This window comes from Acipenser ruthenus, chromosome 18 (genome assembly GCF_902713425.1).
Source record: "Acipenser ruthenus chromosome 18, fAciRut3.2 maternal haplotype, whole genome shotgun sequence".
Taxonomy (NCBI): Eukaryota; Metazoa; Chordata; class Actinopteri; order Acipenseriformes; family Acipenseridae; genus Acipenser; species Acipenser ruthenus.
The window spans coordinates 7,010,301-7,038,148 of record NC_081206.1 but is presented as its reverse complement, the minus strand read 5'-3'; the positions used below and the strand labels follow the sequence as shown (position 1 = coordinate 7,038,148).

General features: G+C 39.1%; 1 protein-coding gene across 2 annotated transcripts; it reads left to right on the top strand.

Moving 5' to 3' along the window:
• The first annotated feature begins 9 nt into the window (after window positions 1-9).
• Window positions 10-27,776, top strand: LOC117963906 (tyrosine-protein kinase HCK-like). Of its 2 annotated transcripts, none has more exons than XM_034905583.2 (13): window positions 10-175; window positions 4,927-4,996; window positions 6,814-6,853; window positions 8,571-8,667; window positions 10,209-10,307; window positions 12,782-12,885; window positions 13,411-13,560; window positions 15,171-15,323; window positions 15,564-15,746; window positions 17,614-17,690; window positions 21,848-22,001; window positions 22,443-22,574; window positions 24,207-27,776. In XM_034905583.2, the coding sequence occupies exons 2-13, from the start codon at window positions 4,931-4,933 to the stop codon at window positions 24,407-24,409; spliced, it is 1,458 nt and encodes a 485-aa protein (XP_034761474.1). In that variant the 5' UTR covers window positions 10-175; window positions 4,927-4,930; the 3' UTR covers window positions 24,410-27,776. The 2 variants fall into 2 exon arrangements, with proteins under 2 accessions (XP_034761474.1, XP_034761473.1); XM_034905582.2 differs by having other exon boundaries at window positions 4,927-5,053.
• The last annotated feature ends 72 nt before the right edge of the window (window positions 27,777-27,848 follow it).

The following is a 27,848-nucleotide window of genomic DNA, read 5'->3' as shown; positions in this document are numbered from 1 at the left end:
TTAGTTGGACTTCCTTATGCATGACTGTAGCTGACATCGTCGGTCGCTTGCTTTTAGCTGTGTTTTATAATTAAAGAATGGAAATGTTTACTTTTATATGAGAACATTTATCGCACGCACCTTGCTCGGATTTGTCTGTGTTTACAAGTGCCTGAGTTCTATTACTTTAAAAAAGGTAAGTGTTGCGCTTTTCTTCTATTGACAGGATGCTAATATAAATTAAAGAGCCGTTACTTGCAGGTAACGCTACAGTATAGTGTATTATAGGAAACAGCCTTCAGCCCCGAAGGTACATAAACAGAAATTAGCATATAACAATTACACAATTATAATAATTAAAAAAAAAAAAAAAAAAAAGTTAGTATGTGTTGTGATCTGGTTTCAAAGTATATTTTATTCTGTTCAGTAGAGTATCCTATGCGAGAGAAAAGAGGAAGCAACAACTTACCTTTGTTTGCTTAACAAACGCTATATATTTATTAGATTTCTTTACAAAATAATTATAACAGTATTATAACAGTATTATTAAAAAACGACAGTGGGTTAGTATTATACTTTACTGAAACGTGGTGTAATGTTGTTAGCGGGTTAAGTCTTTTGATAAATCTTATTCCATCCTTATGTCTAGAGTGATTAGATACAGTATATAGTTTACGCCTTTTTCTGTAATATACTGTACTGTATTCTACAGCAGGCGACAAACGCTTAAGTGTGCCTAATTAATGGTTTTACGCATTAATAAAGCACTTAAAAAGTGGCAAAAACTAAGATAACGTTGTTTGTTACTTGCTACATTTTAAAAGTCGCTATAAATGAAGGGGCGCTGGTAGTTAGGGGGTACAGACTTGGCTGTATATCGTCTTTTTGGTGTCCTGTACTTTTTATTATGGAATGCTATTTGATTATGTACTGATTGTAAATGAGGAAGTGATAGACAGAGGCACCTTTATAGAGCTCACTTTCCCTTGCTGTATTCCTGTTTCGTCCAACCCGATAAAACATTGCTGACGCGTGTTTAACCCTTTGGAGGTACCGATAGTCAGCGTACCATTCTGTCCTTGAGAGCTCCCTTAAGTGAGGCCCCTGTTTCTGACTGCCACTGCACGTTCCCCAAACCCCAGAATCTTAACAATTGCACATTGTCATTAATCTTTTTCATGAACGGCAAGCTTTAATAAAAAGGGGTTTGAGAAAGCGTTCCTTGAAACAGCCCTTGAAGTTTTGTGACTAGTGCCCAATATGTCTATAATTAACATTTTGGGATCCAATTCAACAAGTTTAATTCAAAAATCGGTGCAGGATTAATACAGACAAATACAGGGAAACATTTATTAGTTTATCCCTTATTACATTAACCGGAAAATAAGTCAAATATTTGACATACGTTTTTATTGTATACAGTATGTAGCAGCTTCAGGCTAAACTAATGAGAATTCTGGCATTGTCTCAAAATGAAGACAACATGAACCATGCAGTATGTGGGGTGGTTTTGTCTGTTGGCATATAAAGGGCAGGTTCAAGGACCAGCTGTCTAATACAATACCGTTTCCAAATTTTTCTAGTTATTAGAAATACTTTTTTTTACAACTTTATAATGTAGTCTGATTTATATATCTATTTTTAATGACGTTCAAGATCAGTCTTGCTTGATTTAGACTGGAGAGTGGTAGACATGACACAGTGCTGTCCTTGCTAATACCTTTTACCAAAGAATTATAATTAACTAAGTTTCATTTTGACCTCGAATGAAGTTTCATTTCTGCTTCCTTGCAATACTCTCTGCAGTGAATACACACTTTCAAACACTCTTAACCTGTATTGTCTTTTGTTTAGTTTTTTTATGCTGGTATATATAGTGCTGTGTTTCTGTTCTTTATTGTTTTGTATATTTATTTAACCGGGCTTTGACTGGTTCTATCATTCTGGGACTGGGTTAAAGCATCCTAAAATGCTGATGCAAAAAAATGAGTACTTCTTACAGCCAGAATCAGCCACACTTTCTAAACACTAAAAATATTTTATTTTGTGGAAATTCTTTTTTGAAAAATGTTGTCCACTCGAGCTATAAAACAAGCACCTTGTTCCTGCCACCTCAGCCAGTAAGTACAGTTAAAGTCCTTATAAAGGTTTACCACAGTAAAAGCACAGCACACTATAATAAAGCATATGGAAAGCATGGTAAAGCATAGGTAAGCATTGCAAAGACCAGCAAGGTATGCTAAAGCATAATGATAAACATATCAAACCGGGGTAATTTATGGTAAATGCTTTGTATAACCACGGCAGAAGCATAGTACAACTACACAATTACTGTGCAAAACTACCATGAGAGACTTTTATAAGGGAGGTGGAGTGAGCTGCAAGTTCCACTGTTTGATCATCAGCTCATTTCCTGGTCACGCTGGACTGAGAAGGTCCGATACATTCTACTGTGCATTTATCATTTGTGGTTGTTTCTGTTCATCACAAGTGACAATAAGCGTTGCTAAAACTTTGCACATTTAATAAAATGTGACTCATTTGTTTTGAAAGTGTCAGCCTCGTTAAATTAATTTCATTTACTGTCAGAGTCACTCCCATTTTACTCTTTCAGCACTTCAAAGAGCGAGAGAGGTGTAGGAAAAACACTGTGACTCCACTCAAAACTGCAGACGGTTAGTGCAGTCTCCACTCAGAAGAGCAGGCCTGACCTTTTCATTGAGAGATAGCTCAAATTAAATGATCTGTGTCCTCTGTGTGGTTTTTATTATCTTGAAGTTGTTTCATCTACTGTAATCTAGACACAATGTTCAGTCAAGGCTGGTCAGTGGCAGGAAAGCAGACCCAGAGACACACGCTGCAGTTTAAGCGCTTTGTGCACTTTTATTTAACACAAAACAGAACGAACACAAAGAAACACGAGGCCCAACATAAACAGTTCAAACAAAATAACTCTGGACATAAACACTGTTGTTTAGGCTGGGCCTTTGCCTTCACTAAACGCTTCACACGCACACTCACACTCACACTCATTTAAATGATGTCTCAAACCTAAAATCCTAAAAAAAATAACATGGTTTCTAGGGTACTGGACATGATAACTGGGCTTATTCCACATATATTTCTGAGATACAGTATGTTCTTCTACTAAAACCATGGCCTGCAATACATGATATCTTTCAACCTAAACACATCTGAACCTCAAAAGAGAACTAAACAATCTCAAAATGAGTTATCTAAGTTCCCCAGCCTCAGTGCTAAACTTGCAATACAACACAACACATTAAATTTTTTGTGGTGCCTGCAAGCTTAAAAAAAAAAAAAAGGTTTTAAAAAATATGCAAGCAATGCAATTAGGAAGATCCGAGTGTCTGAATGGTCTGTGCTGTGGAGCTCTGAACTCCTGTTCCCACACAACAGGAGCCACTCACACCCCACACTGCACACCCTTACTGTCATAGAGTCAGCGCAATGGCAATTTAGCTGAGCCGGGTTTTTTTTTCTATGGTGCTTAATAGGGTCAAAAAATAGGGACTATTATCCACAGATCTTGTTCGTCCGTCCATCCATTTGTTTGTCTTTTTGTATCAAATCTTCAGAAAACTTTCATAATGCATAGCCTTCTATAGATGTTTCGGATTGCATTTTGCTATGTTCTGATAAACTGATTTGATAGATATAGTTTGAGCCTTTCTGGTACAGGTGCAGTTATTGTGTGATTATGAGCCTCCTCTCTATGTGTTTTCTTCAGCGTTATAAAAGTTAAAACGCAAACAACAGAGATGACTAAATTTACAAGTGGCTTCTCATGTCACGTAAGTTCAGTATAATCTGCATTAGAAGGTTGAGGTTCAGTGTAACAGTCACGGCAGCACTGGATTTATGACAGTTTTTACTTTTTATTGGTTGAGTTGTTAGTGATTGCGGAGTTTGGCGGGATACAATAATGAAAGGAACATTTATTATAATTTTCTTAAATTAGGAAAAAAAACTCTGTTTTTAAATAAACTTAAATGTCATACCAACTTATGTTACCACACAGGAAACAAAATAGCATGTTAAGAGCTTAACCCTCAAATCAGCAATATTTCATCACAAAACATACTCTTACAGGGTTTATATTGTGTTGTATTTCTTCCTCTCTATTAAGTGATAGTTGATGGGCACGATGCTAAATCTGTGTGCGTTTTTGCTCAATACACAATACAATACACTTCAATACACAATATATGGTTGCGCATTATTTTGAGTGTCATAAATACGTTTTTAATTAATGTGCAGTTAACCCTTTGCTGAAGTGTAGTTACATGTTAATAAACAGTCAATAGACATGCCATGCATGTGTGTATCTATCATTAGACTGCCATTGGAGCTTATATTTCATATGTATGTTGAGTATGTTTTTTGAGACTTGGTAGTTTTCTGCTCCAGTAAAAAAAAAAAAATACATACAAAGACTGGTATGTAAAGCTGCTAATACCCTGTTCACACGATCATCACAATTTGAAAACGTGATTGTGAATAGTAATCATGTGGTTTAAATGTGCATTGTTTGGGTTGGGTGGATAGCTTCTAGAATAATATTGGTAACATTATATACCACCTAGAAACCACCTAGAATGCCTTTCCTTCTTCTTTTAGAATTAGTAATAATAATAGCTGCATACATGTTTGCAGTATGTGTTGGTATTTAGTTTTTTATTGAAGTTTGTTTTTAGCTGATTCTCTTGTAAATGTCTTTAGAATAGTCTTGGCTAGGATACTGTAGCTTCAAGACTGTTGTCTGTCCACACAGAAAGAAAGTACATTTTCAAGATGTTTTAATGTTCAAAATATAATCAGTGTCACCCTGACTGACAATGAGACATTGGTTCCTGCACATCCCTCGATCTCAACTACAAGGATCTTTTCAATGGGCTTAATCTTTTGGCTTGTTTTATTTTGCAGGACGATGGGGTGTGCAAAATCAAAGGAGGAGAATGCGCCTGGCAATGAGAAGGTCATGAAAACAGATTCAGTACGTAAATCCCAACAAGCTCATTATGTGAAAGATCCCACGTCTGGTATTAAGACTGTAAGTAGGAATCTGGGAGTAGGGACGCAGGGGTGGGGGTGGGGGGGAGGGATGAGTTGATGAGGGAGAGGGAGGGTAATGTGCTGCATCTTCTGGGCTCTCCGTCTGTCAGCAACAGCAATCACCGAGGGGCTTTAATCATTTTATGTCATTCAGCTGAAAATCTGAATTGGTAAAAATGCATCACAAACAAATAATTCACATTTCATGCATTTTGTGCCGTATTCAGAAAATGATCTCTTTCATTGAGCTTTGCAAAGACCTTCAAAGCCAGTATCCACTGACTGAAGTGTTGTTTTCATTGTCTACAGGTGGGTCCACGAGACTCAGGTTTTAGGATAAGTGTTAACATTTATGGATGAGCTAAACCTGTACTTCTTTTACAGAAGCATTATGAGACAGAGTTTGGTATCTTTGTTTGGACGTATTCCGAAAATCTGCCATTTAGTTTTAAGGTCTTCCATATGTTATAAGAAACGGATTTTACGTATTCTTAAATTATCTGCTGTTCTATAAATAGAAGCACGTTGCAATTGCAGTTGACTGGAAAATTAACTTGACTTTTAAGAAAGAGCCATGTGAACAGCAGCAACAAGGAAGTGAATAGCTTTTTCATTATGCAAAGCAGGTTTTGGTGAGGCCAGCCAGAATTTCGTTAATGCCACAGGGTTTGGGATTTTGGTAGCTTGAAAACTACCTTTGAGAACTTCATGCAATGAACAAAGCTAATATGGAGACATGTCATCCATAAGTTTAAACATTCATCCCACTAAACTGAAATAAGGCACTGCCTAAATAATAAGCGCGATAACCACTTCTTTAAAAATGAGGACTGAAGCACATGGTTTCAATGAGTGTTGATCGCATCTTATTTAGGTAATGTGGTAGTTTTTTTATATAGCATTCATTCTTCATTAAGACATCACTGAATAAGTTAGTTCATGGGCTCCCGAGTGGCGCATCCAGTAAAGGTGCTTCTTGCAGGATGTGCCCTATAGCCTGGAGATCGCAGGTTCGAATCCAGGCTATGTCACAGCTGACCGTGACCGAGAGTTCCTAGGGGGCGGCGCACAATTGGCTGAGCGCTGCCCGGGTAGGGAGGGCTTAGGTCAGCAGTGGAATCCACGGCTCACCGCGCATCAGCGACCCCTGTGGCCGATAGGGCGCCTGTGGCTCTGCAGCAGAGCCGCCAGATCTGTGTTGTCCTCTGGCACTATAGGTCTGGTGGCGTTGCTGTGGATCTGCAGTGCGAAAAATGACGGCTTGGAAGGAGCACGTTTCGGAGGACGCGTGTTCCAGCCTCCGTTTCCTGAGTCGGCGGGGGGGTTGCGAGCGGTGAGCCGGGGATACAGATAATAATTGGGCATGCTAAATTGGGGTGAAAAACCGGGGTAAAAATAATTGGCGACGACTAAATTTATTTAAAAAAAAAAAAAAAAAAGAATAAGTTAGTTCACTTTAAATAAGTGTTACTCTGTGGACAGTTAATACATTGATTGAACTGGACATTATGATTTGAGATTTGAGATTTTAACAGTGTACAACTGAAGATGTAATATAATTGCCACGTTCATAAAATTCTCTTTTTTACTAACACCTGATGAACGATCACAGTGACTAACACGACAGGACTGCACTGACATTACAATTCAGCTTGGCTACATGCACAGACAATAGATTCATAACACCCAAATGAAATAAGAAAGGTTTGCTAGTAAAACAAGTCCAATTGTAATGGTTCTTTTCTCTTTTTTTAATAGAACAGAAACAGCTCATCAAATCTGCCATGTACAACAGATGGTAAGTTTTGCTGACACACAGTACATCCATAACACTCAAAACACTCCACTAAACGCACACTGAAAAAGGACTGGCCAAAATGTTTGTCTACTTGACTTTGTTTCTTATTCACTAGACATGCAGTGTAGCAACCCTTGTATCTTATCGGATGTGGCTGTTGCACTGTTATGAACAGACAGTGGTTAAAGTTTAAGAGGTTAGTGAAGGATCAGCAGAGTTTTATCATTCATTTAGCCCACATCTGTTTCCCTACTGGAACATGAGAGGATGTCACTTCACCTCCCTAACCATATACAGTAAGAAGGCGTTCCATTTTAGTTAGAAACTGGTTCTGCTATGTATGAATTTACATTCCTACATGAATACACTAAAAGAAGATACTGAATGTTTTTTTTTTTTTTTCTGGGCTCATTTATGTAAAACAGGAGACAAAGATACAGTCAAGTTGTTTTGAAGGCCATGTATCAAGCTGTGGTATCAGTTCCTACAGGTAGTTTGAATACGATGGGGGCAGGTGGCACAACTCCTAGCAAACATGTGTTTGTGGTTTAAATTGGCATTCAAGGCTTGTTATATAGCTGGTTTGATTTTTACTACCCTCTCACTCCCACATCCTTCATGTGTTTGTTGCTTGTTACTTTGTATTGCTATCCAGATTTGGCTTCTTCACCTATGTATGGCTACTCACACCAGTGTCCATATAGTCAGTGTGTCGGCCTTTACCACAGATGACCGCAATTGCAGCATGGTAGAAAGCCAGATAGAGAAAATGTCCAGGTCCTTATTGAAAAGCAGTAGGATGGCGAGGCTGGGTAAAATGTGCTGTCCAAAACACAAACCCCATCTGTTATCGTCTGCTAATTTACTTCTTTACATAAATAGGCAGAACATTAAAGACAGCACACTGAAGAACCAGGCTGCATACAGTAACAGCATAAAAAAGTAAATCCAAGCTAAGTCAAAATAAAATGTTTTTATTTAGACAGTCCACACGCATGACTAAACCCCTCAGTGCATTCCTGGCCATTGACGTATCATGTGCAGTTTGTTTATCTTATACAGAGATACGTCCCTGCTCTTTTACATGGCTTATATCAACAGTGTATTATCACAGAATGCCTTCGCGAGATACTGACCCTCACACAGTATGTGCAAGTTTGCTGTGATCTCGTTTGTGATTTGGACAGCCGTCCTGTTAGCAGAATGAAAACATCTGTTTTGGCAAAATATGTATTTCAAAACGTCTAGCTGATAAAAAGGGGAAGCTGATAGGAAGTGGCGGGTGCCATCGTGAGTCAAAAATCTCACACTTTTTTCAGCTCATTCTCAATTCTCAACTTTACCCTGACTTGTACTGTACTACTAATAATAAAAACAGTTTTTCAAATACACTGTAGTTGTGTGACAGTAAATGTGTGACTACATGGAAGAATTATGATACTAACACTTAAACTGCTTCATGAATTAACTGTAAATTACTGCTCTCAATGCTTGCTATTAAATAAAATGCTATTTAGTACATGCAATACCATACAATTTGCTGGTCTAGCCATTATTGTTAAATGGTATTTTATTCTATACCATTGGAACACAAGTTCCAATCTTTTTACCATTGACAATGCTAGGCATGGTCTCACCTTTGCCTACCATTAGGGTACCGCTTGTCAAGAAGGAACTATTCCACCTGGAAATGGGTCTTCTTTCTCTTGTTCCTCAGGTCCTGAAGAGGTGGTCATCACACTGTACGACTATGAAGGCATACATGATGGGGACCTGAGTTTTAAGAAGGGAGAGAAATTAAAAGTCTTACAAAAGTGAGTACTGCTTTTTGTCTCTTGGAGGATTTCTGTCTGTTGGGTTTGAAATCGGATATTACTATCTGACGATGGGTCAGTCAGTGATATATATATTTATTTATTACACAGCACAGAATTCCTTATACAGGGACTGTGCTGTGTGTGGTTGATTTAATTGACTTACTGAGCGTATTGCATTTAATGGCCTTTTCCCTGTGAGTTTTGTGGTTTGAGTTTGGCAGGTCAAGACTCATTGCCATACTATAGTCTTCACAGCCATGTGTTAAAAGTACCAGTGGCAGGCTGACTAATCAGATGAACAGGAGCGACGACACTGTTGTAGCTAAGAGTGCTGTCAGCGTCTGGGGTGTAATTTCTGGGGAAATTTCTGGGGTGTACTTCTTAAAATATATTGTTACAGTAAACTTTCATCATTCAATTCAAGGAAAAAGAAAGCGTGTTTTTTGCAAGAAGAAAATAAGAGCTTTTTTTCTCTTACGGTTCATCATTAGCAAACTATAGAATTCTTGCCTGTCAGACATAAAAGTACCAGATTTGAGATCTGGTGCAATACAGTACAAATGAAGCCCTGGGGAGTAGTCATCAGATTTAAGAGCGAGCACAAACCAGAACTGTAAACCACGTCACACCACCTCAGGAATGAAATGCAAACATGCACTTCCTTTTCTTACCACAACTTTTTTTTTTTGGTGGTTGTGTAACTGTTCAAATGAGACACTACAGTCAGTAAGTGTACTCTTTCAAAAGGGCCACACTCCTCCACAGTGGAATCATTTGACACTTTCACCCTTTCTGATGATGCTGGTTGTTTCTCAACGTTTCCCTTACCAATAATACTTAGCTGCAAAAATGTTGCCCAGACAATGTCAGTATTAATATTCACTGCATCAGAGATCTGAGCTACAAGGAACGTAACGTTAGATATGCCGAAGCAAGATGCAAAGACGTGTTTGTAAAAGTGACCATGGCAACTGGCGCTACTGGCAACTGGCAACAATGATTGAGTCAATTCTTAACCGGTAACCCTTTTATTGCATTCTCAGCACAGTACTGTTGCTGCCTCCAATGTTGTAAAACACATTTTACAACAGTCATATCACTGCTTCTCCACCTCCGGTTTTAGTAACACAGTGAAAACATGCAACAAGGCTGAGAGTGACTGCTAAACAGAAGCATCCTGCCAATACTGTAGTCTGAATTCTGAGAAAAGCACGAGTGATGGGGAGGGAAATTACTCTGATAGCAAGCTCCCAGTTGATTAATGAACCAGGTCATGTGAAGAAAAATATCATAACAGCGGAAGTTGTCTCTGTTTTTGTGGGACTGCCCTTTTTTGATCTGTTGTCCCATCACAGCAACAGCTATTTAACATGTGGACAATATAAGACCGACCACCATTGTGACATCCTGTTTAGTATTACAGTAGATTGAATGTGTCTCATTTGCCCCTTTGTCCTGTGTGTGGAAGGTTGGCCTCCCTGCATAACCCACATTGCTCTTTATAGAGTGCTCAAGTAACTCTTCCCTTTGTATTGCAGGTCGGGGGAATGGTGGAGTGCCAAGTCTATGATCACTGGGCAGGAGGGCTATATTCCCAGTAACTATTGTGCCAAGGTCAACTCACTGGAGAGCGAGGAGTAGGTGTCACCCCTGCTAATGGACTGTACCCAAGTCCTGTCACAATACCCAGCTATACGTATCATCATACTATTCTTTGTATAGCATACAGTATGAAGATCACATGATATTAAGATCAAATGAGGCATGTTTTCAAAGCATGTACTCCAGTGTTCAATTATCTACCCCACTTAATCATATTACTTGTCATACAAAGAAAGTACTGATTGCAAGTAATATTGCAACCAACCTGCTTGGTATCATGACTTCAGGTTACCCCCCAACGCAAATCCATGTCACTCAATATGCAAGTTTAAGGGGTGGCCAAGTAGAGAATCTAGCGCAGTCGTTTAATAATATGGACTGCAGATCAGGTTTGTTTCAGTTTAACAGAGTGATCTTGAACAATTAAGAAGAAGCTGACTGACTAGTTTGAGTTACTGTCTTAATTACAGCCTGCATTCGGAATTAAACCTGTAGATGTTTTACAAGAGCCTAGTGGTGTCAGTGGTGAACGTGTGCAGTCAAGGGTTCACAAGGAGTGCTAAGAATATATGGACTTGTTGGTAATTACTGTATCTGCTGTGTGACTACAGGAAGCGTTTGCAAATTAGATGGCTGATATTAATCTACTCCTTACATAAAAACGTCAGACCCTTTTCCGCCCCATATGACTTATCATTGAAGAAATCAATCTATATACAGACGTGCTCAAATTTGTTGGTACCCTTACAGCTCATTGAAATAATGCTTCATTCCTCCTGAAAAGTGATGAAATTAAAAGCTATTTTATCATGTATACTTGCATGCCTTTGGTATGTCATAGAATAAAGCAAAGAAGCTGTGAAAAGAGATGAATTATTGCTTATTCTACAAAGATATTCTAAAATGGCCTGGACACATTTGTTGGTACCCCTTAGAAAAGATAATAAATAATTGGATTATAGTGATATTTCAAACTAATTAGTTTCTTTAATTAGTATCACACATGTCTCCAATCTTGTAATCAGTCATTCAGCCTATTTAAATGGAGAAAAGTAGTCACTGTGCTGTTTGGTATCATTGTGTGCACCACACTGAACATGGACCAGAGAAAGCAAAGGAGAGAGTTGTCTGAGGAGATCAGAAAGGTAAAGGCTACAAGACCATCTCCAAGCAGCTCGATGTTCCTGTGACAACAGTTGCAAATATTATTAAGAAGTTTAAGGTCCATGGAACTGTAGCCAACCTCCCTGGGCGCGGTCGCAAGAGGAAAATCTACCCCAGATTGAACAGAAGGATAGTGCGAATGGTAGAAAAAGAACCAAGGATAACTGCCAAAGAGATACAAGCTGAACTCCAAGGTGAAGGTACGTCAGTTTCTGATCACACCATCCATCGCTTTTTGAGCGAAAGTGGGCTCCATGGAAGAAGACCCAGGAGGACTCCACTTTTGACAGAAAAACATATAAAAGCCAGACTGGAATTTGCTAAAATGCATATTGACAAGCCACAATGCTTCTGGAAGAATGTCCTTTGGACAGATGAGTCAAAACTGGAGCTTTTTGGCAAGTCACATCAGCTCTATGTTCACAGACGAAAAAATGAAGCTTCCAAAGAAAAGAACACCATACCTACAGTGAAACATGGAGGAGGCTCGGTAATGTTTTGGGGCTAATTTGCTGCGCCTGACACAGGGTGCCTTGAATCTGTGCAGTGCACAATTAAATCTCAAGACTCAAGGCATTCTGGAGCGAAACGTACTGCCCAGTGTCAGAAAGCTCTGTCTCAGTCGCAGGTCACGGGTCCTCCAACAGGATAATGACCCAAAACACGCAGCTAAAAGCACCCAAGAATGGATAAGAACAAAACATCGGACTATTCTGAAGTGGCCTTCTATGAGTCCTGATCTGAATCCTATCGAACATATATGGAAAGAGCTGAAACTTGCAGTCTGGAGAAGGCACCCATCAAACCTGAGACAGCTGGAGCAGTTTGCTCAGGAAAAAACTACCTGTTAACAGGTGCAGAAGTCTCATTGAGAGCTACAGAAAATGTTTGATTGCAGTGATTGCCTCTAAAGGTTGTGCAACAAAATATTAGGTTAGCGGTCCCATCATTTTTGTCCATGCCATTTTCGTTTGTTTTATTATTTACAATATTATGTTGAATAAAAAATCAAAAGCAAAGTCTGATTTCTATTAAATATGGAATAAACAATGGTGGATGCTAATTACTTTTGTCATTTTCAAGTTATTTCAGAGAAAATTGTGCATTCTTCGTTTTTTGTGGAGGGGTACCAACAAATTTGAGCACGTCTGTATATATATATATATATATATATATATATATATATATACAGACACAAAACTTGTTGCCAAAAAAAGTATTGAAACAGAATGACTTGGGCACGATGTGATCCAGAGGGTTACTCTGGTGCAACGAAGGGCAGTTCAAATGCATTATGAATTTGTATCATTTTAATAATAACTAACTGCATATTTACTTCCTTCAGATGGTTCTTTAAAGGTGTTAGCCGTAAAGACGCTGAAAGACAGCTTCTTGCACCTGGAAATAAAACCGGTTCCTTCATGATCCGAGACAGCGAGACAACCAAAGGTGAGTTCAATGGCATTACCTATCATTCTCTCTGCCGTTGACTTCCATTGGGATTCAAAAAAAATGGCACACTTTTGATTAGGGAATGTCATAAGGAGTTCTCGGGAAACTGTTATCACCTGGTAAACTTCATGAGCCCTGTAATTATCACTGAAGTGCAGTATCTATAGAGGACGGTTTCAGACATGTATTAGATATTGTTAGATGCTTTCTTATCAGTCTTAGGAAGAGCCAAGGTGGCTTGAATGTTTTTGTGCCTAAAGAAAGTGACTTTTTCAAAGGAATCCCCTGTATGTCCAAGGTTTGCCTCCCTTTATCATATGTAATGGCAACACTGGTAATTGTGTGACAAAATGATCTTGATCTTTCCGTCTAGACGCCCTAAGTGTTTTCTTAACCAAATCTGAAATATTGCCAGTCTCATGATGTCCCATGCTGTTTTATCAGTTTCTTTGTTACAGTACAGTGGTGTGTCAGTCCTGTTTTTATCCTGATCTGTATCTTGTTTTAATTTTTCACTGGCAGGAAGCTATTCTCTGTCAGTCAGAGACAGTGACACCCAGTCTGGGGACACTGTGAAGCATTACAAGATCCGAACGCTGGATAATGGAGGCTTTTACATCTCCCCGAGAATCACATTCCTCACCTTACAGGATCTCATCAACCACTACAAGAGTGAGTACTGGCACTGCCACTAAGCTGAATGGGGCTTGGAGCTGCAGATCCACATTGTAATGATGTGAACACATCCAGCCTTCAGCTGGATATTAATCCTACTGGTATTTTCCTCCAGAGGTCATTTATTGACCATCTAATTCTCATTACTACATACAATAGTCAAATGAGGTCAGCAGAAAAGCAGGTTTATAAACTCAAAGGAGACAACACTGAGGTATGCCACTAAATAGACACCACATGATTGTTTTAGTCAAGCTGGCCCAGTGCACAGGAAGTGATTAGGTAACAGGAAGCAGCAGCAGCAAAAAAAGAAGAGATCTTCTGCTTAATAAAATAGTAGAGGAACAAGTGATGACGTTCCTGGAGCTAATCAGAGTTAATAAAAAAAAAAAAAGATTTTAGAATTTGTTTATCACACCTTTATACCTAAGCTCATTAGCGCCATAGTTAAAATAATATTTATTGCTCTTCTTACGAGATAATATTGCGTGATTTTGCAACGATATTGCATTATTCCGAGATAGTTTTCATCAGTGATAAAGATGTCATAGTGCAGCAGTTGTGCAGAAGTGCAGCTGAACAGTGAGAAGCTGTGAAGTATCTCTATTCCAGTTCCCTAAATGTGAAACAATGTGTTTGCATTGGTGTCAGTTTTCTATAACATTTTGAAAAAATAGTGTTACTGCAGTAAATTAATGCACATTTTCATTCAGCCCATTTCATGATCACATAGATTAGGCCAGGGGTTTTCAAACTTTTGTGTGTCCGGACCCCTAGAGACAAAAAAGTAGAAGCAAGGACTGTGCCTTACCTATACAATAAATACTTTGTACTGCTTTATCATTAAATACACCCATTTTAAAACCAAATGAAGTGAATAGTGACAAGAGTGCTGTGAATTACCCAAACTATCTAGTTATTGTAAAATAACGCAATATTATCTCGTAATAACGCAATCATTGTTGTGAAATAACGCAATATTAACTGGTAATAACAGAATAAAGATTTTGTATCTGTGACACTAATGAGCTTCCCTACCTTTAACCAAGCAAAAGAAAACAAACGTTTATGTTTCAGGTTGATAATTCACTATCTAGGAGCCCAGATAAAAATGCATGTTCACTCTCTAGGATGCTGTCTATGAATTCAATAAGGTTGTGGCTGGTAAATGAGGGCTATCAGCTGGGTAACTTACACTCTTCAGTGACCTCACACTGGTTCCAGAGCCTGTGTCTTGTATTGGCTGGCTGATTCGTTTATTAACCATAAAAGTTGCCTCGGATGTTTATCTACATGTTTATAACGCTGCATGCAAACTATCGCTCTGCCTTTGGAGTGTGCTGTTCACTGTCTTAAAAATCGTCATATGCAAATAAAATTGTGTATAAATAATTCACACATTTCTTATTGAATTCATACGCAGTAAACATCTGTTCAATTACATGTGTTCCACTTCTTCATATGAATTTAAGGTGTACTTGTGTCATGCTTAGAGTTTCCCATCTAGTGTTTATGTGAGCTCTTGTTTTGTGTATGTTCTGTTGTTTGGCTTGTTCAGCTGTCACACTCGCAGTCTTTATCTTTGTGGGTGTTGTTTGGGTGTTTAGGACAGGGGGATGGTCTGTGTCAGGCCCTGACGGTGGCGTGTATCAACCTGAAACCTCAGAAGCCATGGGAGAAGGACGCCTGGGAGATCCCGAGGGAGTCTCTGAAGCTGGAAAAGAGGCTGGGGGCAGGCCAGTTTGGGGAGGTGTGGATGGGTAGGTCAGGCTTTGAAAAAAAAGCTTATATTCACACATTGACTTCCTGTGTAAATTATTTTTATAGAAGCACTGAAAAGACAAGGTGTCTCTAAGATAAGAGGATGAACCTCCTACAAGTTTTACTATAATTCTCTGAACTCTCATATAAGGTCCAGGCAGGTTGTTCTTTGAGACCGGTCTCTAGCGCTGGCTTGACTGCACTTTCTGACTCCTCCTCTTCTGACCCTTTGCCTCCAGCCACGTACAACAAGCACACGAAGGTAGCAGTGAAGACGATGAAGCCGGGGACCATGTCAGTGGAGGCGTTCCTAGACGAGGCCAACCTGATGAAGATGCTGCAGCACGACAAGCTGGTGAAACTCAACGCGGTAGTCACTAAGGAGGAGCCTATCTACATCATCACTGAGTTCATGGAAAAAGGTGGGTGCATCGCTCCAGCATGCGTCTGTCTGGCTAAGATAATTGCATTGAAATCTGGATGAACTCTTTACAGACTTCTCATTTCCATTCATTATTTCTGAAATGTCCTGAACAAATTTACTTCCACAGTTCCTGTGCCCTATCATAACTTCTCCAACTTTTAAAGCAGTTGTTTCTTGCTAGGTTTAAGTGTTTAAAATGGTTTTATTCTCCTTTCAGAAAATGTGCCTTTGGACATGCTTCATAGTAGGCCACACAAGTGTTCTGTGTTTTTCTTTTCTTTCTATTCTGGTGATAAAAAAACAGACACAAATATGTTAAGAATGGCTGCCGTCATACAAGGTTACTCATTGTTCATGGCCACCATTGCACAACTGCTTTTTACTGAACTGCTGAAGTTAAATTTTCCTGATTGTATTAACCCGTCAGTGTGCCTATGGCTACTGGGTACATTCTGTGCCAATTTTACAAATAATGAACAGGGTCCTAACCTAAATATGTGTGTGGTAGCACACAACCTAATGTAGTGATAAACCAAGTTTAGTTAATGGATGTTTAGAATGCTAAACGGGGTACCAGTGATACAGGGCAATTTTAAAGCCTGGGTTATCACTCCTTTGAAGAGTACATTGGTTCATGTATGAAAGAGGGTCGGCTTTCATTACAGTTCGTATGACTTAAAAAAGACAACATGCATTTTACATACACACGAATACTGAAGACATTGACATTTGCACATTTTTTTCTAGAAGATAAAATAATTCGAACTCATAAAATAATACAAAACTTAAGACTGCTTGTCTGACTTGTTTGTTTTTCATTTAGTAATTTTACTGGGTAGATTTTTGACAGCCAAGTTGGCTAGTGTCTTCCGTTCTGTGTAATTGTGTGATACTTATATAGCAAGTCTGTAAACCACATACAGAAAAAGCCTCACTCTAGTCTGACCAACAGGAAGAAAATAGCACATAGCAGTTTTTTTTGTATCTCTAAACATCACATAGAAAATACGTTGCAAGACAAAAGTAGCATATTTTTTACTTATAAATAACATAAAGCAGTACACATTGGGTATTGGGCCTAATTGACTTGATTTATTGAGCTATCGCGTTATGCTGTAGCATAGTAAAGGCTTAGAAAAGTGTAGCATACAATACTAAAAGCATTGTAAAGGATGCATTATTATTATTTGTTTATTTAGCAGACGCCTTTATCCAAGGAGTCTTGCAGAGACAAGGGTGTGTGAACTCTGCATCAGCTGCAGAGTCACTTACAACTATGTCTCACCCGAAAGACGGAGCACAAGGAGGTTAAGTGACTTGCTCAGGGTCACACAAAGAGTCAGTGGCTGAGGTGGGATTTGAACCGGGGACCTCCTGGTTACAAGCCCGATGCATGGTGCAGCATGAGAAATGCATGGGAAACCTTAAAATCACTGTGAAAGTTTATTAAACGTTTATGCCACAGGGCTATACTGTATTATCACCTTTATTTTCCCAAATGTTTGTTGAGCTTACAAAGTCACTGAATCACAAACGCTTTTTAGACTGGTAAAGTGCATGCTGCTCTGGCAGACTGGAGGCAGTTTACTTGGAGAAAGGAAGTGGGATTGGGGTAAAATTCGCTTCCCTCTGAATAATGGGGTCGTGTAATGAGAATCGCTGCTCCAGCAGTTTGATTTTGCAAATGGGAACAATGGCTTGGTAAATAAGTTTGCAAATGTTTTTTTTTTTACCAACGTTTGATTTTTTTTTTGCAACTGAAAATCAAAAAAAAAAAAGGGCAACTTGCTACATTTGTTAAAGCTTGCTACATTATAGTTTGTTGCTTTTTCCGATTGTATAAAACCTGTGTCATGTCCCTGCAGGCAGTTTGCTGGATTTCCTGAAAAGCGATGAGGGAAACCGGGTGCAGCTCCCTAAACTGATTGATTTCTCTGCCCAGGTAAGACATATGGATTGTTATGCGCTGTGTAAATAGGGCAGGATGTCATGTTTTTAGGGGTGATCTTTTGTTGGTCTCAGGTAGCATAGGTGTTATGGAATGGTTTGGAATTCAAAGCTCTTTACACACACTGTCAAGCTGATCCACTGAAGAGAAGATAACTCTGGGGTGGAACACAACATCACATCACACAACAGCACTCTGCACTCTGGATTCAATAAATAATTGCACACGGTTGTCATCGTTTTTGTTATTGGCTGCCATGAGGATACCTGTGTATTAATCCTAGGTTTAGATCTGTATCACGTGTTTGATTCTCTGCTATTAATGTCAGATAAGACATCACCAAAGGGCAGAATGTACAGTAGTTCCCTCTTAATAAAAGTACCTGGTAGATACTGCTATAGCAAAGCTTTGATGCCATTTAAGGCAATATGGCTTTATTCGTGCTATAATCTTGATGCATTAAATAGATCCAAGCTAATTAACACATCTAAGTCCACTCTGTGGCACATATGAGTTTTTGGTCTCTTCAACAAAAAACATTCAGTATTAAAGGCCCCAATAAGAAGGATCACAACCCTACGCACACAGCGGAACAACCACACACACACACCCACGCACACTTACCCACACACAGCCCAACACCCTCACGCCATAACACAGATGGCTCTGATCTTGCTTCAATTTTCCATCAACTGTTAAAAGGGCTTTTTACTTCTCTGTCAGTGCAGATCAGTCGCACTGGGGCTACCCTGTAAACATAGCTAATTATGTTGCTTTGACCTTCAGTTTCACCACACTTGTGTTTCCGTTTAATAGAACACAGCCGCATGGTATCTGCTGCAACAACAAAAGCTGACAAGAAAATGAGTCTGCATTGATACAATACACACAGTGTTCATTAAAAACAATAAGCACCTGTGTCCTGCGTCAGGCTGCATTTGAATATTCAAATCTCTAGAGGCTGAGTTGAGCCGGATCATTCAGCTTCAGTTATGCTGTGGCTTAAAGGCCACACAGTTCTATGATGTGAGAATCATTGCTAAAAAAAAAAATAACCGTGTGATTTTCAGGGGAGCCGTTCAGCAAGCATGCATGAACGAGAGCTCGGCTTTATATTGGCTTCAGACTCCACATCTAAGGTGCTTTGTGCATCTCTAAGGTCTCCGTTTGCATGCTTCTGGGGAACAAAGTCTGCTTCCTTTTCTTCTAAAGATCACCCACACAGAGCACTGCCTGAAGCACTGGAGTCTGTGCTCCTTTGTAGTCCGATCTAATCTATGAAGGGAAATCTCTGGCTTTTGCTATTGCAGAGCCCTTGGACAAATTATTTTAGACATGTCCAAACATAATACTTTTAAAATCCTAGTTCAGCTAGACAGCAGGTCCCAGGTGGGAGTGGAAATTAAATGTATTCTGTAGTGATGTATCCACCAGTGGAGGTGCCTGTGCACATACATTCCCACCTTTCTTCACTCTCTACTTTCACATGACATTTGGTCTCTGATTGCCAAATTAGATTAAACTTTGCATAGACATTCGTCACAAGAATTCTTTTTCACATGCTGTGAACACTTCCGTCACACTGCTCTTAGAGATCATGGTAATCTATGGGAATAGCCCCTTTAATGTGTTACCTTTAAAAGCGATTTTTTTAACAAAGCCTTGCTAGTTTAGCTAACTAATGACACTTAGGCACACCCTTTCATTGGTTCAGCAACATGCTTACAGTTCCTTTAGAATGCCAGGTCCTGGTCTCTTGCCAGATTATTGAATGATCCTGAAGACAAGACTCTACCAGGGGAACCCACCCTCAGTTTTAACACGTTGTGGACTATGTGGAATCCAGTGTTAGTAGTGAGTTTTCCTTTGTGATGAGTCCTGTCGATCGGTATCGCAAGTTGTAAGTTAGGGTGATGTGTTGATAGAGTAGCCTGTATTGCCCATGCAGTTCCAACTGTGCCTCTCTGAAATGGCGACTGCTTTTAAGCTTAAATAAAGCTAATTATAAAAATTAAAGAACAGGTATGCAAAACATTTTTTTTATTCCCTAATGAGAAAGGAGAAGAGGAAGTTATAAAAGCAGAACTTTTTTGTGATTAGATTTGTGAAGCCTTTACAGGGAATGGCTTCAGCAAGCACCTGTTCTCTGAAGTTTCTACCATAAGGGTGGGGGTGGGGGGGAGTTCACTTTTTAATATAAATAGACTTCCTCTAACTGCTTTAAATGTATTTGAAGCAATTATAGCCCCTGGAGTAAACTTTGCAAGAATACACACTGGGATACACACCCATCTGTGTGTCACACTTCAATTTTAGCTTGCCATCCGCTCCTTGGCATTCCCTGGACTCCTTCAGGGTCTCATCTTGGACATTGGTGACTCTGTTTATTCCATGTAGTCAAATAGAAACTGATGAGCAACTTTTTGCGTCTGGTGGTCGTGTGATAACTGGAAGGTGCCTGTCAGATGAGAAACACACCTGGCCTCAGCAAGACTCATTCATGTCATCTTAATATTACTCAAAATGGCGACACTAAGCAGAGTTGAATGAGGATGCCTGTTTTAATGAGGAACTTGAAGAGCAGTACTAGGAAGTACATTTACAATAGTGTTTATTTATAGTATTGTCTTATCATTATACAGTCTACTATACTGTGCATGTACATCACATTGTAATAATTAAAAACAGAAAGCTGTAACCATTGCAGTGTCCTGTTTGCTATTTGGTTATACATTCATACAGTCATACGCTTTTTTCTCAAAGTGTTATTAAGTGGGGTGGGAACCAGTGGTAGGACTGATCAATGGGATTGCATCCCATTATATTCGAGCACAGACATTTCAGTGCAGTTATAATAAGCAGTGGGTGACATTAACAGGGTCAGTATTAAGCAGGTTTGGCTGTGGTATAAAGAGAAATAGGGAAGTGTCTGTACAGAGAGGTGATTCTTGAGTTCAGTCTGTTGCTGAAAGAGGAGGGGAAGTTCGTTATCTGTTAAGAATGTGGAACATAGCGCTCAGCTGCCAGTAATTTATCTTCTCCATTTTCAGTACATATTTTCTGTTTGCAAATGTTATTTGGAAGAGTGGTGCTTCACCCATTTCCGTTTGCAATTTGTGAACTGGAGATTCTCAGGGTCGGAAACATTTGAGATAGGAATCTCTCTCTCACAGGGTCCTGCGCAGTGAAAAGATAAGAGGACAGGGTTTACATGAAATGAATGTCTAGGCACAGCACATTGAACTACAGTGTGTATTCACAGTCCCTCTGCATCACCAAAATCAATCATATTACTTACTAGAACATGTTACCAGTATACCGTATCTTTAAAATTCATAAGGAAACAATATGGATTGCCAATTGAAACTCAGGAAAAGACAGATCACAAGAAAGAAAAACGATACTGCATGTTCGGCAGTACTCAATTCATAATTTAGTTGAGTAGTTTTAAATTGGAGGTTTTTGTCTCCAGAGAGTTGCATTTTACAAAAAAACAGCCCTCAGATTTCCTTTACTGATAGAACTGAGATCTACCAGATGAGGCTGAAGCCCCCGGGGGGGGGCTGATTTGGGTAGCGTGTTGCTGTAGAGAACAGCCACGCCCACACTAACCATGACTGATAGTGTCGGTTTGGTTGTCTGTTCCCTTATAAATGTTTCCCATTGCATTTTGGTATGGTATTGGTGCACTTTTCAAATGCTTTTCCCATGGTTAAACTCTGGTTTGTTTTTTAATATGCTTTAGCATACCTCTCTGTGCTTTACAATGCTCACCTAATGCTTCGCCATGCTTTCACTGTGCTTTATTACACATGTCTATGCTTTTATCATGGAACACTTTTATAAGGGTTGAAGAAGGATTCAAAATAATAATAATAATAATGTAAAGAAAACAATTATCTGATGTAGCAGCTTAAAGTATCAGTATCATACCTATGAAGCACTCAATAGGAGTACATTTAGAAATACTGAACAACATTCTCAAAGAAACTTTGTAAATTCAATTGATTATTATTTCTAATGAAAGCTCAGACAACAATGCGACAGTGAAGAGAATGAATTCAGTTTTATGTTTCTAATATTAGCACTCCCCGCCTACTTCCAAATACATGCAGGACACTGACCCCTAACGTCCTGTTGCACCTGTTCAGATTGCAGAGGGGATGGCTTATATTGAGCAGAAGAACTACATCCATCGGGATCTGAGAGCTGCCAATATTCTGGTGTCCAAGTCGCTGGTGTGCAAGATCGCTGACTTCGGACTGGCCCGAATCATCGAAGACAACGAGTACACAGCCAGAGAAGGTAAGTTAGGAGAGCTGGACCATAAAAACAACTTACCAGAACTCGTTTCGTCAGTCAAATGGCTAGTATTTAATTCATCATTCGATAAACAGCACATCCAATGATCATCTAGAAAGGGCTTTATATCTTACCTCAATCCATTCGTCCCCGCTGTACGTCAGACTTTGCCTCCTCCTCCCCATCCTCCACCAGTTTTTTTGGCCTTGTCTAAAGGGGAGGGCAGCTATCCTGCCCCCCTGCCCATGGCTTCCCTACAGCCAGCCTCTCCACTATCAGCAAACTAAATTATGGGCAGGGGTACCTCGAAGGGCGAGGCCAAAGATGTAATGAAAATATGTATAACGTTGTATTTGTTATCTAAGCTTTAATAAATCTTGTCCTCTATCACATGAGTTTTCCTGACTGAGCCAGCTGTGTAACGTCAATGCTTTCATGTTTCAGGTGCCAAGTTTCCTATCAAATGGACAGCTCCTGAAGCCATTAACTACGGCTCTTTCACGATCAAATCCGATGTCTGGTCCTTTGGCATCCTCCTAACAGAAATCATCACGTACGGACGCACTCCTTATCCAGGTCTGTACATCACAGAGTTAATGCATTAAACACCAGTGTTGCTGTATCACCATTAATGAACTGTCAGTGGCAACAGCCTACATAGTATTGCACCTTCAGCCTTCACCCAGGATGCACATATCATTTAGGGACAGGTTGATTGGGGTTATTTCTTGTGCTATACAGTATTAAGGTTGCACAGTGATGTTTTGTGGTTTGATTTATAACTGTAAAAAGTGTGGTGTACTGCAGGATGGTGTTAGTGAAAGTGCACTGTGGAACAAATAGCTTTGTAGTAGCAGTGTGCGTCCTGGTTTTGTACCAATGTTGTTGAATTAAGCCTGTTTCTGAACAGACCTTTTAGAACTCGATAGACTTTTTAGAACTTCTACTTGTGCGGATTACGATAGCAATCATGGTAGTTAAAGTAACTGCATGCAAATACACTTTTTGATATTATTCATTAATGGTATTGATTTGAATCTTTAATTTCCATTTTTTTTAAATCCCATAGGCTTATGTAGTACTTACTTCATTTAATTTAATTTATTTATTTATTTTTTAGCAGACACCCTTATCCAGGGCTACTTAGAATTGTTACAAAATATCACAGTACAAATTATCACATTACAAAATATCGCATTGTAAAGTACCACAGTTCAGAATATCACATTACAGATAAGAGCAGTTGTAAAGTACAATAAAATCAGTAGCAAAAGTTAAAAATCAAATAAGAGCAAAAAATAGAGAATACAGTAAATAATTACATGTAAGATTGGGTTCGACTAAGAGTTAACTTATATTAAAAATATTTTCTTATATGATTAAATCCAATATAAGTTTGTAGTAAGTACTACTACTGGATGAGAATGATTTCAAATAAGAGCAATTACAAAAAACGGGAACACGGATACCTATAAGAATAAAGTCAAAGACAAGATACAGGAAGTAGTTATAATTAAGAGCAGTAGCAGAATACTGCAAGGTATGGAGCAGTTCAGTGCAAATACAAGCTGATGCAAGTACTGGTACAATTGGGTGCCATATAGTCCAGTATGGTCGAGAGGTGTGGTGTTTACAGATGCTGTCTGAACAGGTGTGTCTTGAACAGTCCTGATATCCGTGGGCAGGTCGTTCCACCACTGAGGGTCAAGGGTGGAGAAGGAGCGGGCTCTGGAAGCAGGGGAGCGGAGGGGGGTTACAGCTAATCTGACGGTGGTGGAGGAGCGGAGGGGGCGAGAGGGGCTGTATATCTCTGTATTACAATATTAACATGATTCATTCTATGGGTGTGGGTTTTTCAAATACATTCAACTGTTATTGGAAAGAACAGCACATCACAAACACTAGCTCGCTGATTCAGAGTGTTGTTGTCTTGCTGGTTCCCTTATTTCCTTATAAAGGCCACTGTATTTGTGTAGTTTTCCTCTGCTTTTCCTGTGGTTATACTATGCATTTACTATAGTTTACCCTGGCTTGCTATGTTTATTAATATCCTTTACCTCGCTATTCTTTACAGTGCTTATGTATGCTCTACCATGCTTTCAATACCATGCTTTCACTCGCTATTCTTTGCTACCTCTGCTTACCATGTGTTCACTATGCTTGATTGTTCCAGTCAGTCCCTGAGCCAGGTGTTTTTTCCTCTCTCAGGGATGTCGAACCCTGAGGTGATCCGGTCCCTGGAGCGCGGGTACCGCATGCCACGGCCAGAAGCCTGCCCCGAGGAGCTCTACGAGATCATGCTCAAGTGCTGGAAGAACAGACCTGAAGACCGGCCCACCTTCGAGTACCAGCAGAGTGTGCTGGAGGACTTCTACACTGCCACTGAGAGCCAGTACCAGCAGCAGCCTTGAGGGGGAGAGCAGGACACCGAACGGAAAGGAATACTTACTGGTGGGAGGGGAGGGCCACAGTAACTAACTGATAACTCCAGCACACAGTGTGCACCACGTTCTAATAAGAGAGATTCAATACAAATAAGAGAAAATGTGCAAGTCTAACGTTCCTAGCTTTAGGAAGTTTTTTTTTTTTTTAACAAATATTTATTCTTTGTTAGTTTTATTGAAAATCATTTGTTGTAAACTATTGCTAAAAATGACTAACACATTATATTTTATCCCTGAAAATATTAGTTAAAGCTTTGTGAACAGGGCCTAACTGGAAAAACAAGTTACCTGAAGGGATATTTTGTGTAGTTTTTTTTGTTTTGTTTTGTTTTGTTTTCAGTTTAGAAAAAGACAGTGGCACAAACTTTGCACTGGAGAAAGGTTAATCAGGACCTTCTGTTTCTTGTTTCTTGTCTGAGATAAAAAAAAATAATAATAATTAAATCAATCAAACATAAACACCGGCAAGTAACCCATTAAATGATACAGGGTTAGATCCCCAAAGCCATTTGCTCCAAATCACCATAAGCACAATTTCAGGAAGAAAAAAATGCACCCAGTAAAGTTAACAATCCATTTGCTATGGTGCTGTAATTGCTGTTTTTGCCTTGCAGATCAGATGTGTGCTAATGGCAATTTGCAGTATATAACTTTGAGAAGCTAGACCATCGTTGTTTAATATATATATATATTTCTTTTACTTAAGAGGTGCACAGTTAAACCTGTCTACAAACCTGCATTCAAACTGCTTAAGCACTAATCCTCTCAGGGAAAGTCCTAACTGTGTGTGTGTGTGTGTGTGAGAGAGAGACAGGTGTGTCGGATCATAGTGCCGGCAGTTTTTACTATGAATGAAAATTCTGAGATTAGGGGAATTATTGGAATAGATTTAGTAAGTCGCTTCTGAAAAGTGAAAACATAAACCCTGAATCTTGGAGCAAACATTTAGTAAAGCTGTTCCATTTGTGCTTCGCTTAAAGACAGCTCTGTAAATATCTATCTCAGTTCAAATGTATGTATTTATTCATTTCAAGTAATTTTACCAGGACAGCCCCCTGCAGATTCAATTCGGTACAATGATATCAGAATTGTCCAGCCCCCAATGGACTGGGGCTACACCAAGCTTTGTTTTCATTTTACTGTACATTGTGCTGAGTCAAGCAGTAACTCGAGGAAGAAACGTAATGTCAAGGGAATCAATTCAATACACATGGTAGCCAAATTGTGGTTCACCTGGATATAGAAAATACAGCATTCTGGACACCAGGGCTTACCATATGCTTAATTTTAATGGCGTTTATTTTTTAGTTTCCATTTTGAATGTTATTGTAGCTCAAGTATTCAGCATTCTTAAATAGCAGCTGGTTACTGAGCTATTCACCGGTATGTGTATCAAGGGCTAGGTTGTAGGAATGTGACTAGATCTTTGTAACCTCTTGTTCCTAAGTATGGCCTATATTAGGCCAAGGTGCTTCTTTAAAATGTGGATTAAGAGAACTGAGCCAAGCTTGGGTACCTGAGTTAAAACCTCTCTTTTACATGATGTCAGTGATGATGTCACATCTCGTTGCTGGTCTCGGTGTAAGCCAGAGCCCTCATGGTTGAAGGCCATGGGGATGGCCTTCTTCATCGGTCATAACATCCATCAGCCACCAGGGGGAGTGTCTTGGTAACAGGAAAATGATGATTGCCAATCCATATATGAATGTGAAGTTTGTATGTTTTTTTATGATTTAAAAGCTGTCAATTTGTATTATAATATAACTTAATAAATCAACAAAGTAAATAAGATTATAAAATACTGTATAGTGCGTGGCCCTTATACATAAATAATGCCAAATGAAGATTTTTACATTTTACGTGAATTCCCTATGAACGAAGTTTACTGTGCACCTCTATCGTTGTATTATTGTTATAGTTATTATTATAGTTATTGTTGTTAGAATTGTTATACATACATTAATTGAAAATACCTTGCACCCTGTTGCTCTTGACTTCTACAATGCTGTTACCCATCAGCTCTAGAGGTTCTTTTAGCAGACTAATACTATGCTGTGCATGTGTTCTGCAAGCAGCACCAGCCTGTTCTTTACTGCAGCTATAATTAGGCTATGGGACGCAGAGCTGCAATATTTTGCTGCAAACCGGGCAGTGGTTAACGTTTATTGTGCCTTATTTTTTTATTTTTTTTCATTATTTATTTATTCTATTTGACAGATTATACTACAGTACTAGGTTTGGTGAAATTTTAAACCCTTCCTATAGTCAAGAGGAGGTACCATGGACAGCCAGGACAAGCACTTGTAATGGAATACCATCACATATAGCAACACATGCCTTTGAGATTGTCAGTCTTACCCCCACTCTTCCCTTTTATGATGTCTTCAATAGCTGTGTTTTGACGCTCAGATACCTGGATTTGTATCATTTTTCTGTTGCTCAATCCAGCTGGCTGCTGTCTTGCTTGCGTTCTTTGGTTCACGTCTTCTTGAGGAATCACGTGATAGTCATATCAAATCATATCAGGAATGCTGGCAGCTCAAATCAAATTTAAAAGCATACCGAGATAGCTTATTTTTGAGCTGCATTGATTAGCCATATAAAATCTGGGACAGAGCCAATGTCATTACAATCTACTGCCCTGTGCTCTTCGTGTCTGCTTCTGTGCCATTTGATAAATCTGTGTTTTAGTTTCCTTTTTATTTCACATTTTGGAATAAGCCATTAGTTAAATATTGACAGAGAAAAATTAGCATGCCCTCCACCTTATGAGAAAACCACAAATGTGCCCATGGCCAAAAAAACGTTGAGGACCACTGGCATAAAGTCATCACTCAGGAGACTTCGGGAATCGGAAATTGTGCAGCACGGGATGTGGAAATACAGGAAAATGTATCTTTAAAATATTACAGAATTTATATCAGGGATGCATATTCAATAGCAAACTAATATGTCAGGTGAAAGATAAACAGTGATGTAGTGTTTGCTACATGCACGCACACACACACACACACTATATATATATATATATATATATATATATATATATATATATATATATATATATGTGTGTGTGTGTGTGTGTGTGTGTGTGTGCGTCCAACACCTGTACATTCATTGAACCCCCCAAAAAGATGGTGTATAGATTGTGTGTGTGTTATGATCCTTTTTAAATTTTGAATTTTTATGGTACTTTTTTAAACATAATGTAATGTTTTGATTATTTTGTAAATGTTGTATTTAACAGTTTCAGCCATTGACGAATTGTACTTTTCTGTGTAACAATGCTTAATTGATTTTGCAGATTTGCTTATTAAAAAAATGAAAAACATGACTTCAGTGGTGTGATCGTGATGTGTGTTTAAATGGAATTTACATGCATTCTCTTTAAGGGAACAAAACGTAA